General features: G+C 45.4%; 1 protein-coding gene across 2 annotated transcripts in view; it reads left to right on the top strand.

Moving 5' to 3' along the window:
* The window catches only part of EPAS1 (endothelial PAS domain protein 1), a 293,430-nt gene that overhangs the window by 223,997 nt on the left and 52,777 nt on the right, over positions 1-16,656 (top strand). For both annotated transcript variants that reach the window (XM_086927783.1, XM_086927784.1), the window contains exon 7: positions 4,197-4,303. In XM_086927783.1, the coding sequence (XP_086783909.1) occupies positions 4,197-4,303 (107 nt within the window). The remainder of the gene's footprint in view (positions 1-4,196; positions 4,304-16,656) is intronic.

The raw sequence follows: 16,656 nt of genomic DNA, 5'->3' as shown, positions 1-16,656 counted from the left end.
CTTTAATCCATTCATGTACTCGCAAAACAACCAAGTATAAATCAGTGTACTCCTTTATTCAATCATTTGTCCATCTGTGAACTCACCCTATACTTACAAACGACCACTTACTCATTAATCCATGCTAGGGCTCACTCATCCATCCCACCATTGACTCATTACCTAATTAACACCATCATCCTTCCCCTCAATCACACTTACACCCGCTGTTGAATGAAGAATCCCTACATCTGTTGTTGCTGCTGGTGTTTGCTTTGATATTTATTCTCTATTAGTCTTCTCGCTATTCTTTTGGTATATTTCCAGTATTGCAGAGTATACATTGTTGCAGGTTAATACCAGAGACATGTCATTTTTAGGTGTTGCTATAGACCGAACTCTGTAAATTTGTTTCCACCTATAATTTGACACCTGTAAGTATGTTCATCAAAAGATTTGAATGGAAAGTATTTGTCCTCAGTTTTGTTAAGTAATGATATACAATTGCTAAGGGAGGCATTTAATGAAGCGCATTATTGATTTACAATACTTTGAATGCATCCGCAGAGTAATTAAAAAGGTTTAAGAATGATTAAAACAGATTAATTCAAGCTATTTTAAGATTTTAATCCCAGATTAGTTTACCAAGAGTTTCATCAGTTGGGAGCATTGTCTGATTTTTGCATCATATATCTTGGTTCTTCTTTCCTAGGGCATTCCTGCCAACCATATTTTTTAACTATCAAACAAGTAGTAATAAAACGGAATAGTCTTCATATGTACAGCTGGCACGTTTTAAACATTCCATATAAGACCGGTCTAATGCTTCATAATACATGATGGGCTGTTAGCTCACCATTTCATATTTCTTCCTCCCCCAAATTGTATGGTGCACATTATAAGGGCTCATGAGAAGCAATTGGTCAACACAGCGGTAATGGTTGTTGAGTGGTTCAAGGACAGGCGTCCACTTGGGATTTTCTGTTGAAATTTCACAGATAAGGAAATATACTTCCAAGCTGCACTGAAGGCAGAACGTCTGGCACATATACAAGTGCATTAATCAAGGCATATCCACAATTCCATCACCCTAGATCATGTATTTTGATTCACTGTACAATCTAGTGTACAATAACAATCTGCAAGAGCAGGACAGGAGGTTTCTGTCTGGGAACCTCAACCAATTTCCATCCCAGTCAAGTGGAAGGTACACCTGAAACATAGAATTGAAATAGGAAACCAGCTCTGTGAGCAACTTGATGGTAGAAAGCCCTGTTGGAAGTGACGTCACTTGTGAACCTTTTGGTCTGAGGTGTTTGGTGATGAATTTAAACTTACCTTGAAGTAAGAAGAGCAAGTGTTAGTAAGAATGTATAGGGTCAACAGTCCTGACTTTGGAAAGGAAATTGTTTAAAGCTGGGATTTCTGCTCAGAAATGATCAACCTTTATTTTCTAGATTGCTGTTCATGTTCTTTTCTCTTTTAAATTTACTTCACATCTTTCATAGCCATGGCACGCTTTCAAATATCCAAATTAATTATCGGATAGTTTCTTTTGGGAGTGGTCTGATGCAGTAGTAGAGTCAGATCAAGTTATAATTACGAAGCCTTAGATTTTTGAGGTTCTTGGACTCGTGCCTCTTGTGTCGTAAGAATTGCTGAGGGTTCAAACAGGGCATCTGTATGTTTATAACATAGTTTGATTTTATTATGAATTTAAATGTTGGTCTTATTATTATAATGAAGTGTCATCAATATTTTACCAGGCTGATTGAATCATGTTGTGTAAAAAGTTTGTTTCCTGTTGAGTCAGAGAAATTAAAGCGATGACGCAAAAACACATCATCAGTGCCTCGTCGGAACATGTTGTCTTTAAATAAAAGAGTTACCTGTCTCCCCAGGAACCAGACGATTCTGGCAGGTACAAGGAGTATCAGGGAAAGACAGTCATTTAATGGTAAAGTTAGTAATACAAGATTCATGCAAGCGACTGAGATACTCTACTGGTAGAAGATTGACCATTGATGTTTGTCAAATCATCATCCCAAACATTACTTATATCAATTCTGACACTATTAAAAGGGCTTGATTACTTCAAGCACTTCACAGACAAACATAAAGATCTGAAGTTTTCAGAGCTACAGAAAGAATTTGATCTGCATGGTCATACAGGCTCACTCTTGAATGCTTTGTGATTTTAATACATGCAGTTTTTGCTGCCAATCATTATGAGGATTTTGTCTTGCCTACATTCTTTTTTACATGACCCCTAATGAGTTATGCATCGTAATTATGTATCTTAATCACATGCACACAATGAAAAACTAGGAAGTGCTGGTCAAGGAACTGGAGAGATGGCATTTTGGTCAGGGAATGAGAAATGATTTGGGTGACAGGTAACGGGTTACCCACTGCTTTTAAGATTTAAGATATTCAGTACATAACTAGTTGGAGCATTTCTCATGTACCAGCATCAGTATCATCTGCTTGCTTTCTCACATGGTGCAGATGAAATGATGCTAAGGTGAAGAAATGTAAATAAAAATCCTAAGCACAAAAAGAAATGAGACTTATGTTAAGGCCCTCTATAACTGAAAACACATTTTTTCATCACTGGGGAAACATCAATGAAACATACAAAGTCGGACTGGATGAGGAACACTTCTAGAGAATTTGAGGTTTTGTTTGATTACCTTTCCACAAGCTTAGTGTTTCTTCTCTTATTATTGAGCCCACTAGAGATTGTCGAGCAGCTTGTAATGATTTACCTTCAACTCACAGTGGACTAGCCCTTTAAATGTCATGAATATATCTTGTTTTTCCTTAAGTGGCATTTACAGAATTGTGATAGGATCTCTTCAGTAATTTTTATGGTTGAGTTTTCTTTATTGCATATATTATTTTGTTGATTAACTTTTTCACTGATGCATTGTGTTAATTAATTCCTCGTGAAAAATACTGAACTCATTCTGCTATCAGAGGATTTTGACCAAATCAGTGTACTCCCACAGGTACAGCAGATCAATAATGTGTGTCTTCTGCTATGTCCTACCCATTTAATTATTTGCCGATAATCCAGCTCAGGATAAAGTCCTGATATTAGCTAGCCCAAAAAATTGCAATGCCTTTCACAAAAGCACTACGAACCACAGTCCTTTTAAACATTATACTCAATATTCAGTCACATAGGGGCATATCCAATGCAAACATCTGCCTTTAGACAATGGAATCAGAACCCCTGCCTGCTCTAGCCTCACTATGCCCATGACATACAAGCAGGCCATGAAAATAATGCCTAGAGGGTACCCACTCGGTTCATGGAACTTGACCGTCATTTATGCATCATCATAAGATGTAACATCAACAGGCATTCTCCACCACATTCTATATGAATGTGTTTGAGTTGTGATACCACCATCTTTGCAGCTTGTTCTACTACGGTTATTTAAAACGTGCATCAGTTAATTGCGGACAGATTGCCACTGACATTCTTTTAGACTCTGACAACCTAAGTATGTTCTTTAATGCGCTGTTAAAAGTTTTACTCAGTGTCAAAATGAAACAAAGTTGAAAGGCAAGGAAGACCTTTCTAAACAGAGTTGATGTCACAATTGTTGACTTAACTGTTTGGCACAATTATTAGTGGATAGGAATCCACTAGGATGTGCCTATGCAGAATTCTCCATTGACGCCCAAAGATAGAATTAATTCTTTATTATTATACATTCCTCCCCACTGAGCCATTAAAGCTAGCTATGGTCTTCCCTGAACTGACTGATGCAATAGGATGCTACGGGGGAGTCCAGCCTTTGCTCGCATGTGCAGTTTGAGTAGGGGGCAATTTTAGCACTCTGAAAATATCCAGATACATAGTATTTCCAGAGTCCAGCCGGGGAAAGGAGGGAGATTCAACAACCTATCAGGCAAATTATAATTATGAAACTCCCCCTCCAGGAAACAGCAGCTCCTGCTCTGAAAGTCTAGGGGTGGCTTGCCATGTGAGGGGCGTTGCACATACTGTTCTTCCACAAAGCTTTAAAAGGGCCCTTGTATGAAAACTCTGCGTGAAACACAAACCCGCAGACAACATTGCCACCTAAAATGGAGTACCTAAAATTCAATGTTCGTAGCAAATCCAGATTGTATCGAAAACTGGCTAATTCTAGCAGACTACTGTGCTTATAGTACTAATATCCTTTTCCTTTTAATTTTTGAAGAATTACTGAATTGGTTGGATATCACCCAGAAGAACTGCTCGGCCGCTCAGCTTATGAATTCTATCATGCACTAGATTCGGAAACCATGACAAAAAGCCACCAGAATTGTAAGTCCTCTAATAGCGGCATTGTTGATTGATTTTTACTGTTAAAAAAGAGCAAATATATCTTGTTGACAGGACCGAAATCCTAACAGATTTTTTTCTTTTGTAGTAACTGATGCCTCTATGGGTGTGTGTGATTGTGTTTGTGTGTGTTTTTGTGTTTGTGTGTGTGTGTGTGTGTGTGTGTGTGTGTGTGTGTGTAGTAAAAAGTGTAATGTGTGTGTTAACTAAAAAGAGTAGTGGGTGGGTGTATGCGCGTGAACTGAAAAAGGTGACAAACTAAATATTCTAAAACAAGGACCTTACCTGTACTCATTTTACATTTGAGCATAGAACACGTGCATTGGACTATGAGATATGTTAAACTAGGTAATAACTAAAGGCAAAAACGTGTCCAGGCTAAGCAGTACTCGTTTCATTTTTAGATGCCACTCGATTTTTATGTCCTGAGTGAAAACCCCAGCCGATAAAGCCTCATTGCATTTTCTTTGGTACTCATACAGAAAAGACTGGTCATTGGTGACCACCATCGCCACCATCAGTGCACTGTAGCCCACTAGTGAAAATGTGGTGAAAATCCAAGCACACCAACTTGAGGCTTCCCTGTGACAGTGGTACCCTCTCTATCAGGATTAACAGTGATTTCACCCGCATTACTAAGTCTACGGTATTCCACCGCATATTGAGATGGGTGGAGGCATTTCCAAGTCTGTCGTGTGCCAGTTGCATTACTGAGAGTGTGATGATGCATCTTCTGTAGGCCCTACATGGATGGCTTCTATCAGGGTGAGGGTAGGATCTGCAAGGCCCAGTTGTCCAATGACACTGACTACTTGCATGCAACAGAGATTACCAACTTTACCTGGGTCTGTTTTATCACCGTAGCTCGATTGAATGAATCATTTTCCACACTCTAGGTTCCTCATACGCTCTACTGTAGAGTGCAAAATACCCCTACCCGACACATGAGCAGCATTTTATACAATTGAGGCCGTAGACTGAAACAGCTGTGTTTTCAGCTTTGCCCTCTGCCATAAACAAACTTTGGGATGGGATGCTGCTTTTGAAGTACTGATGTAGCCTCCAAGTCATCACCAGTTTTTACAAGAAAACACATTGAAAACGTCTGTTTCCAGTTAGAGTCTACGTGGGCCCAAATCAATGTGTTTGAGAGTTGATAAGAAGCAGAATGTGAAATTCCTTCAGTCACTGGATAGTGCTCAGGGCAAAATCTGGCACCTCCCACACCACCTCCTGAGAACATTCCTGGGAAGATGCCATATAAAGAAGGTCCTGTTGGAAGAAGAGTACAAGCTCCTAGCTCCTGCTGGAAGAAAAGCACTCACACAAGGACCCGAAGACTCCTTAATCCTGCTGGCACCTACGGACAGGAACTCCTCTGCAATGGTCAAGTGTTTGGTCTTCTGTTTACCCGATTCAGAGAAACAATGCAGAAGGAGTCCTTCTCCAAGATGGCCCAGCTGACTAAAGAGGACTTGGCCCAACAGGTGACCGGAGTGCCCTTAGGAGCTAGAGGCTGCAGGACTAAGCAGAGGAAGCTTCCCCATAATTTGCCAACTAAGTTTAAAGGTGAAACTGGGACAACCCACTTGGTGTATCCAACCTCTGTTCCACCATGGTCACCTGAAATTCTGCCTAGGTCTCCGTCCAGCATGAGCTGTTGTTTTTCCATAGTCCTTGACTTCTTTTCGCCATGAAACTTAGAAAAAAATCCATATCTCCAGCTCTCCTTAACTTATTTTTGATGATTTTGGTGTTTTTTTTTTTGTTGGTCATTATTCGCTTAGGTAACTTTCTAAGATCTTACTCTGTCTGCGTCCTTATCTTAAAAGATCCACCGTGCCCAGGGCACAATTTGCTTTTTCTTCTTATAACATGGCTGTCAAGACCAGTTAACAAATTACAAAAGATGCGAGTAGTAGTATTCATAGTACAAATCCCTGAAATCTAACTTTCAAAGAACCTACATCGGTCACCCCTCTTGTTCTAACCGCCTTACTAGTGGTGCCCAAAACATATATCTTTTCTTTACCAAATCTGTCATATTAAAAGAGTGTATTTAATAGACTTTGTCTAATCCGTAGTCATCGGTGGAAGGATACTTATCCATTTTCTACAGACTTCCCTACTAGCCAGATCAGCTAGCCAAGCTCATGTAAAATAGCAATTTTGCTCCATGTTTGTTGATTTTTGCCTGCTTCCCCAGTGTACCTTAAATACCAAGAGATAGGTGTAGTGTGCTAATCCATTGTGCTTTGCACGCATGGGTTTGCATCCCATCCTCGTCGCCAGTGTAGTGATGGCCACAACAACAGACACGGTTTGATTAGGAGTCAGTAGGTGTTTAGTCAAGTACCAACATAAAAGGACAAACAGCGACCCCAGCCACAGCAGATGGCCATAACAGGTGGCAGCTTCACTCTGCCCACCGGCGCTCGCCTTGGAGCGCTGGTCGCGGTGACATTCTAAGTGATGTTGTAAAAAAGGGTTCCAAAGACAACCAGTAACCAAAGACCCTTTTATGTTGCCCGGCGGTATCGCCTCTATGACCCACCAATGTTAATCAATGAAGAAGCAGGCGCTGGAGACTGGAAGGCAGGAAACGAGGATTTTATTCTCTCCGGAGGAGAACACATCAATTCAGACAGCAAGTATCGTCACGAGGTGCTCTAACCACATCTCTGAGGCCTGGCCTCTTATACTAGGGTTTATGACCTTTATTGCACATAACACATTCTCGCAATACGTTGATAGTTGAAAGAACATCCTCGGAATCTCCCCTTCAGGCCCGTTCCCACATACATTTACAGTTGGATTCCCCACCCCGGTCACAACAGGTGATGGTTGTCGCACAGCAGGGCATTCCGCCGATTCACGGAATGCATGGGGTTGATCGGATCTCATGGGGTGGGGGCTTTGATCGATTCGGGGGTCTTTTGATGGGGAGGGGAAGCTTCCTACTGTACGGGGTAATAAACAGTATCCGCAGGGCCAGGTGGCGGCCTGGGAACAAGGAAGATAAACGGGGACACAGGAAAAAGGGGTTTGCATCAAAAGGATCTGAGGCCATGAAAGGAATGAGGGGAGGTGTCGCGCTGGGAGCAGGATGGGATTCCGTGGTGAAGCTGCGCTGAGGGGGGTTTATGACCCAAGGCATGAGAGAGCGGGGGTTGTCAGTGTGTGGGGGGAATGCTTGCGAGGCTAAGAGAGAGAGAGAGACGCGCTGGCTATCAGCGAGGGGCAGGGAGGCCATGGTGTTCAAAATGGCTGCCGCTTACGCACACGAATGGGCTTGAAAAGGGGGCAAGATGGCGCCGATAATGTTCACCAAGTTTGTGTTAATTTTCCACAATGTCACCGCGAGCAGCTCCATTACATGCGGAGACGCCGGGGGGAAACAAGGTGGGAGATACCACAATAGGCTTACCTGAACTTCTGTACCAAGAATGTCCATGAAAGCCTTAGTCATGTCCTCCCAGAATTTCTGAACTCCTGAACATTCCACAAACATATCAATGTTGTCTGCTTTTTCTAGTTCACACTTCACGCACCTCACCACTACTCCTTTCCTCAATTTCGACAGCCTGAGTGGGGTCCAATATGCCCTGTGAAGGGAGACAAGATTGTTTCTCCTTAAATTGGTAGGCTTGACAGTGCCATAAAGAAGATTGAAAAATACTTGCCATAAAAAGTCTAACTGGAGCTCCGGCAGGTGTCTTTCCACAGCTTCTCCAGCAATCTGAAGTCTCCGTCCACCAAATCGATAATCAGTCAGGACCATCTAGAGAACTACTTGACTTTTGATGCCCCCTGATTTAAAGTTTCTTCCAAATCATTTGAAGCTCCTATCTCCATGTCTAATGTCTGGAACAAGCTTTTTACTTGGAGATTGTATTATATGACAGTTCACAGATCACATCCCACGGTATCAACCTACCCTCCTCCAGCAGTTGACTCCAAATGCCAGCATCATTTAACTATGTCTTTTTGTTAATTACATGTTTCTCTATTTTTCTAAATTTGTTTGGAAATTCTATTGTGTTGTGCTCTTAACTTTAAAATTGTTGGTACTGCTTTGAACTCTTCTTTGGGAATTGTCTGATGCTTGTGCCATATCTATCAACAGTTGAACAGAGATTCTCTCAGGGCCCTGTTTTAGCCTAATAGAGTAGGTTTGTTGAGGTGGTAGGGGTGTCGATTCTGCCAAATGAATAACCACATTTCTGACGTAGTCATTGGACAATAATGAGACATCACTTTGATGCTGGGCGCTCCAAGAACTCAGTTATGAAGCCAACACCGTTCTCAGCGTTGTTATCTATTACAGAAAAAAAGACCTGAAATCCAGTGGTTATGATAATTTACTAATTATTCAGCCTGAAACTTTTGAGTGAAGGAATACAAATTCAATTTCTGTCCAGAGGGGTCTAATTAACAAAAAATAATGGACTGGAATGCGGCTCAACCCATTGCCAGTGGCTGAGATTAATTCGAGCATGTCTTCCTTTAATTTATTGTTAGATGTAGTAGCACACCCAACAACTTAATTTGTCTCTTAATGTGCCACAGAGTGTCTCAAGAGGGAAACTTAAAGTCAACTGGAAAATTCAAGTCAAGTATGACTCAATCCAGATTAAAAAGTGAAGAACTAATGGCCATTTTATGTAATCAATCAGTGACACTTATAAAGCGCGCTACATACCCGTAGGGTCTCAAGGCGCTGGGGGGGGGGGGGGGAGGTGCCGCTACTGCTCGAACAGCCAGGTCTTCAGCTTCTTCCTGAAGGAGAGGTGGTCTTGGGTCAGGCGCAGGTCGGTCGGGAGGGAGTTCCAGGTCTTGGCGGCCAGGTAGGAGAAGGACCTTCCTCCTGTAGTCGCTCTTCGGATCCGGGGGACGGTGGCGAGGGCGTGGTTGGCTGATCGGAGGTGGCGTTTGGGAGCGTAGAAGTTGATCCGGCTGTTGAGGTAGCTCGGGCCTTGGTCGTGTAGGGCTTTGTGTGCGTGGGTGAGGAGGCGGAAGGTGATTCTTTTGTTGACGGGGAGCCAGTGAAGGTCTCTCAGATGTCCGGAGATGTGGCTGGTTCGTGGGATGTCGAGGATGAGTCTGGCTGAGGCGTTCTGGATCCGCTGGAGTCTCTTCTGGAGCTTGGCGGTGGTACCGGCGTAGAGGGCGTTGCCGTAGTCCAGTCGGCTGGTGACGAGGGCCTGGGTGATGGTCTTCCTGGTCTCGGTGGGGATCCACCAGAAGATCTTCCGTAGCATGCGTAGGATGTTGAAGCACGCCGAGGAGACGTTGTTGACTTGCCTGGTCATGGAGAGGGAGGAGTCCAGGATGAAGCCCAGGTTGCGTGCATGGTCTGTCGGTTTGGGTGCGGTGCCCAGGGCGGGAGGCCACCAGGAGTCGTCCCAGGCGGAGGGTGAGGGGCCCAGGATGAGGACCTCCGTCTTGTCCGAGTTCAGTTTCAGGCGGCTGGTCGTCATCCACTCGGCTACCTCTTTCATCCCTTCGTGCAGGTTGGCTCTGGCGGCGGTGGGGTCGTTGGTCAGGGAGAGGATCAGCTGGGTGTCGTCGGCGTAGGAGATTATGCTGAGGTGGTGTTTGCGTACGATGGCCGCGAGGGGGCTCATGTAGACGTTGAAGAGGGTGGGGCTCAGAGATGATCCTTGAGGGACGCCGCAGATGACTTCGGAGGCCTCTGACTTGAACGGTGGTAGGCGGACTCTCTGTGTTCTTCCGTTGAGGAAGGAGATGATCCATTCCAGCGCCTTGTCCTGGATTCCGATGTTGCTGAGGCGCCGTACTAGGGTGCGGTGGCAGACCGTGTCGAATGCCGCGGAGAGGTCTAGGAGGATGAGGGCCGCTGTTTCTCCATTGTCCATCAGGGCCCGGATGTCATCGGTGGCGGCGATGAGGGCGGTCTCGGTGCTGTGATTTGCTCGGAAGCCGGACTGTGAGGGGTCGAGGGATCCATTCGTCTCGAGGAAGGCGGCCATCTGCTTGTTGACGGTCTTCTCGATGACTTTGGCTGGAAACGGGAGGAGCGAGATGGGGCGGTAGTTCTTGAGGTCGGTGGGGTCCGCTGTTGGTTTCTTGAGTAGAGCGCTGAGTTCGGCGTGTTTCCAGCTCTCAGGGAAGATGGTGGTGTCGAAGGATGTGTTGATGATGTCTCGCAGGTGGGGTGCGATGACAGCGTCGGCCTTGTTGAAGACGTGGTGAGGGCAGGGGTCGGTCGGTGATCCGGAGTGGATGGAGTTCATCGTGCGGATGGTGTCTTCGGTGCTGATCGGGGTCCAGGCGTGGAGGGTGGTGGTGGGGGGTGGTAGGTCGGTCATGGTGTGCGTTGGTTGGTTGCAGAAGCTGTTGTGTATGTCCGCGATCTTGTTGTGGAAGTATGAAGCGAGGGAGTTGCAGAGGTCTTGCGATGGGGTGATGTCGTTGTTTCCTGCGCTGGGGTTGGAGAGCTCTTTCACGATGTTGAAGAGTTCCTTGCAGTTGTGTGCGTTGTTGTCCAACCGGTCCTTGAATGCTGTTTTCTTGGCGGCGCGGATCAGCTGGTGGTGTTTCCGGGTGGCAAGTTTGAAGGAGGTCCTGTTGTCCGGTGTCGGTTCCTTTCTCCAGACTTTCTCGAGGGCTCGGACGTTCTTCTTGGAGCTCTTGAGTTCGTCGGTGAACCATAGCGCCTTCTTGCTGCCGGGTCTGCTAGGCGGGGTCCTCAGTGGGGCGAGTTCGTCCGCGCAGTTGCTGATCCACTTCGTGAGGTTGTCGGCGGCCTGGCTGGGGTTCGCTGAGCTGGCAGGAGGGTGCTGGCTCAGGGAGGTGGCGAGCTGGTCTGCTGTGATCTTGTTCCAGCTTCTGCGGGCGGCCTGTTGTTGGTGGTGGTGGGTCGTCGTTCTCTTGAAGGTGAAGTGGACGCAGCTGTGGTCCGTCCATTGGAGCTCTGTGGCGTGGCTGAAGTCGATGTCTGTGCTGGAAGAGAAGACTGCGTCGAGAGTGTGTCCTGCGAGGTGGGTGGGGGTGGACACCAGTTGCTTGAGTCCCAAGTTGGCGAGGTTGTCGAGCAGGGTGCTGTTGTTGCGGTCGTTGTTGTTCTCTAGGTGGAAGTTGAGGTCTCCCAGGAGGATGTAGTCAGCGGAGGGGAGGGCATGCGGGCTGACGAAGTCGGCGATGTCCTCGCTGAATTGTGTGCGTGGTCCAGGGGGTCGGTAGATCAGGGTGCCTCTGAGGGTGGTGTTCGGGTTGGTGTGGATCTGGAAATGCAGGTGTTCGGCGCTGGTCAGGGTGTTGTCGGTGCTGGTCGTGAGACGGATGGTGTTCCTGTGGATGATGGCGATGCCTCCTCCCATCTGGTTGGCGTTTCGGTCCCTCCGGACGATCTTGTAGCCCTCTGGGATAGCGATGGCGATGTCGGGAGCTGAAGAGGCGTTCATCCAGGTCTCCGTGAGGAAGGCGACGTCAGGGGCTGTGGCGTCTAGGAGGTTCCAGAGTTCGATGGCGTGTCTGTGGACGGAGCGGGTGTTGAGCAGGATGCACTTGAGGTGGGTGCTGCTGGTGTTCGACTTGGCGGGTGCTGGTGCGAGGCAGGTCCGGATGCAGGAGAACTTGCAGGCGTGGCAGCTGAAAGGTCCGTGGGTACGTCTTGGAGTGGCTTGATGGCATTCCGGGAGTCGGCCGGTGTTGAGAGCGATGAGGGTGGCGGCTGAGTACGTCAGACGTGTCGGTCGGGGTCTTCGTGGGCCAGGGGTCCTGGCGCTGGTCGCGATCCGGTCGCGGACGGGCGCAGACGGGCTTACCTTTGGCGCGCCTTCGGCGCACAATCGGCGCGCCCGCTGCGCGTGACCGCTGCGCGTTCGCACGGTCGCCATTTAAAGGCGAAGTGCGCGGGTGGGCGGAGCAGCTGGGAGGCGGGAGCGGGGAGGGAACAGAAGAGAAAAGGGGCGGGGCTGATGGCGGTGGCGGGAAGCGGGAGCGGGGAGGGAGAGCGGAGGGCGGCGAGGTAGGCGGGCACACAGGAAGGAGACAGGCACAAATGCAAAACACGAAGAAAAAAATGGGGCACTGGGTACAGGCAACAATGCAGGTCAAAACAGAGGCAAAAACAGTTGACACACGATCTTACGGCAAACAAATAAAACAAGCACAAATTTCGGTCAGAAACCGGCAAAACAGAGGCAAAAACAGTTGACAAACGATCTTACGGCAAACAAATAAAACAAGCACAAATTTCGGTCAGAAACCGGCAAAACCAGAGGGGAGCGCTCAAGGCGGCAGCGAGGCCGGCGCTGAGGCAGAAGGCAGGCACAGGAGCACACGCAGCAGCTGGTGGCCGTGCGGCGCGGGGGTGTCCCACAAGTGGGTCACACTCACCTGCGTCGCACGGTCGCCATTTAAAGGCCAAGTGCGCGGGTGGGCGGAGCAGCTGGGAGGCGGGAGCGGGGAGGGAACAGAAGAGAAAAGGGGCGGGGCTGATGGCGGTGGCGGGAAGCGGGAGCGGGGAGGGAGAGCGGAGGGCGGCGAGGTATGTACACAGCATATTTGAGGACAAAGGACAAGCATTGTTTTATTTGAGTTCTAATACAAAACCTTTAACCAGTATAACTCTCAGAGACAGGCTGATGGAGTTAGATCACAAATCTTATATGCTGAATTCATGGGTAACAGTGACTTTGTTCCTCGTATTTATGGGTGTTTGTCAGAAACGTATTCAGGACTCAGTGCTAAGCTGTTTGACACCTCATCCTTACACTCCTAATTACTCAGTTCCTAATCATGTATTCCTTCTTTTCTACGTTATCTGAGTACATTGAGTCACAACATTTTCACATAATTATTTTGAATCTTGTAGAAGCAGGTTTATCAGACCTAGAAATGTGTGTTTGGTGACTAAGTGGCTGATTTGCTAATTGCCTGTGAAATCTGATTATGAAGTGTCTTGTCACTGCCTTTGCCTGAGGGAGTCTCTTCTGTGGTTTCCGGCCATTCTTTATGACTGAGGGAAAATCCAAATTGTGTAAAAGAGGAGTCTAGCGTTCCTTTCTCCTCTGTCGTTGGCATATTTTGGTGCTGTCTGTGAAGAGGTTATGGTTCTGTGGGAGTCTGTAGTTCTGTTGGTAAAACCATTTGTGAGGTCATATGGAGTTCACGGCGGGCATTTTGTAAATCCAGGTATTTTTTCTGTTCTAACAACTGAAAGGAGAGGCAGGCTCCATAAAAGTATGGCCACTGTTTAAACAGCAGAATCAAGTCTAGACAGCAACACCAGCTAATCCATGCCAAGGGCAATGTTGAGCAACTGGCCGACATTTCCAAATAGTCAAATTGGAAATTAAAATCTTGTAGTGAGTTTGGCATCTTCCATGCAGCGTAGCTGGTATCCAATGAGAGCACTCTACAGTGAAGGTAAATACATTATTAGATTGACATTGGGTGGTGCAAATGCAAAATCTATAATTCCTTTAGGTAGTGGGACTCAGAAAAAGCTGAAAAGATCATTAAAGTCTAAAGAAACACGAAAGCATCCACGTGCAGATAAATGCAACATGGATGTGTTCTGTTGTGTTCATAACTGTCTATTGCAAATGAAGATTGAATGCTTAGGGCAGCAATCAAACAGACTTGTTATATCCCCATAAAAGAGGCATATTCGGAAACCCTCATTCACTATGTCTCTAAATGTATGTTTGCAGTGATTTTCATCATCCATAAGTTGTTGGATTCGTTCCTGGCCCTTAACAATGAGAGCAGAGTTTTAATACATCTGGCTGTCATTTATGCTTCAGAACATCCACAGCTAAACTGGAACATTTGTAGTTTGCCAGGTAATAATATGAAGCCAAAACTTGCTGTTCCACCATAACAGAAGATACGTTTCAGCGTACTGCAAAGGGAAGGCACTGAAACACCACAACCAGATGCAAACACAGATGAGATAATTGATTCTCAGTTGCTGCCCCCTCCAGCCGCTGGAACAACCCCCTCAGTCAATTCCACCTCTCCCAATCAATGATGTAGTTTAGATCAAGACTCAAGACCCACTAGTCTAACCCCTTGATTCTCTGTCACCCCATTCTCCATTACACTATTTTCACTATTTTCAAAGATGCCTGAATGTCATATCTATGTTCAAACTTGCTTCACTTGTATGATGTATTTTAAAACTGCTTCTTCCTGGAATAATCTTTACATTCCTGACTATCCAGTCTCAGCCCCACATACGTTGAACTATGTAACCACTATGTAACCATACAAGTAAGTGTTACCCCTCTATATATATCCTCTACATGGATTTAACTTGCTATGAGTTACCTGAACTATTTAACTTCTGTTAACTCCAACCACTTGCTTGTGCATGGAAGAAATGTTGTTTTGCAGTGTGCATAAGATAAGCCAATTCAACGTAAACACCATCCACATTTAATATTTAGGTAATTTTTTTCCCCAAACATACCAACCCCATGCGGCAGGTTCAGAGCACTCTTTGATAGTACATAATTTGAAGAAAAAAAATGAGACTAGTGAATGATTTGACACCTGCATTGTTGGGGAAGTAGGGCTGTATTCATCTGAAACTGTTTCTGGCACTTCCTATTAGTTGATTAACCCTCTGTTTCGAAAGGTTTGTTGCCAGAGTACGGATCAGTTTTTTACACTCCCCTGACATCTGTAGGAGTGCTTCCGCTAAGCCAGATGGGGCTGGAAATGGAGTTAACAGCTCTATCTGGATTTCAAATTGTGGTGTTTGACATGCACCGAGTCTTGGGTCTCATGGACCGAGCGTTGGCGGACAAAAGTTGTGTAATATTCTATATGCAGATGATCTGCTCCTATTAAGCTTTACCCGAGTAGCTCTGCAAAGACTGCTTAATAGGCTCGCCGAGTACTCGGTTAACAACCAGTTGGAAATCAATCTCAAAAAGACCAAAGTTATACCCTTAGAACTACAAATATCTAAAAAGTGGAATTGGCGCCTTAATGGGTCCACCATTGATGAACATGTAACCTACACCCACTTAGGGTTTAAATTGGACTCAAGGGGCTCCTTTGTTGCACAAAAAAAGCCATTGCTGTAAAATCAGATTCGTTCAATTTTGCCTTTTCCCATTTGAGGAAAAGTCTGTGAGGGCACAATTTAATTGCTCTGATAACAGTGTTAAAATCAAAATGAATTCCGACTAGATCATACAGAGGTGCGATAATGCTGGGTGAACATGCTAATTTTCTGTAGAATTTTTTTGGGATAAAACAATCACTAGCCAGACATTTTCTTGGATAAAACACTCACCCATGTATTTCGCTTAAGAATAAACATGAGCAAGTGCAAGGGCTTTTTTCTTCTTTTTTCTCAGTGGCGAAAATAGTTTCCTCCAAGAGAAACCAGTTCCCATGTGCTCCACCAAATGTTTTCGGGTGTTCATACCTCCTTCCCACATTGGAAAGGGATTCACTCCTGTCCCCTTCACTGAAATAAATCAGAGACCTTTTCCAGGGTTCGAAAGGGTCAGACACTAGTTTGTAAATATCTTCAAACACTAAATTGGTGGTATTTCTCAAAGTCGCAGGCTATTCTTATCCTGTAACGCCAACGCAATACCTGACCCCCTCTCAGGCGTACTCATACATAAATGTTTCTGTGAGTAAATTTTCTTTAAATGCAAAATCAACATTTGAGAACAACAAAAAGCTAGATGTGCAGTTGGGAAAAAAAGCCTATGTGTGCTAGTAAGTCAAATCATTTTGAAGATTTGGCCAGCAGTATTTACACCCATTTGTAGGCTATTTACCCATCATACAAATTCTCCAGTGCCTAACATCTTAGTTACATCGTTAATCTATTAAATGCCATTATGGTTACAAATACATTGGAGAAACGTGCTACACTTTGTGATATCAGAAATATATTGTTTCCTAGTCTGCATTTAGAAATGACACTTGATTACAATTACAGTATCAAACATTGCCTGTTTTTGCTCAGAGGTAAGGGCGCTGCTACTGTTCTTGTGACACCGAAGAACATTGAGTTATTTTGATAAACAAGGTTAGAGCAGTAAAGTGCTCTCTTCTGTAGTCCAGCAGGCTCGTCATTATGGCAAGTATTGATAAATAGCTCATTAGTAGGACGGTGTAATTACATTTCAATGGCGGAGCAGAGGACAGAGTCGTCGGTGCGCTGCCATTAAAGCATTTCAATGGCTTTCAATGCACAAGTATTTCTTTCTCAAATCTCCATTTTCTTAAGCACAAGATGGATAATAGTGTTCAGTATTCAAGCTTCAATTCTCTGAAACACGGGCATTATGAGTTTGAACATCATTCCCTGTGGTTATATACATGTTTTGCTA

The sequence above is a fragment of the Lissotriton vulgaris genome, chromosome 6, assembly GCF_964263255.1.
Source record: "Lissotriton vulgaris chromosome 6, aLisVul1.2, whole genome shotgun sequence".
Taxonomy (NCBI): Eukaryota; Metazoa; Chordata; class Amphibia; order Caudata; family Salamandridae; genus Lissotriton; species Lissotriton vulgaris.
Note: the sequence above shows the minus strand (reverse complement) of the source record. Positions and strands in the feature narration are given on the sequence as shown.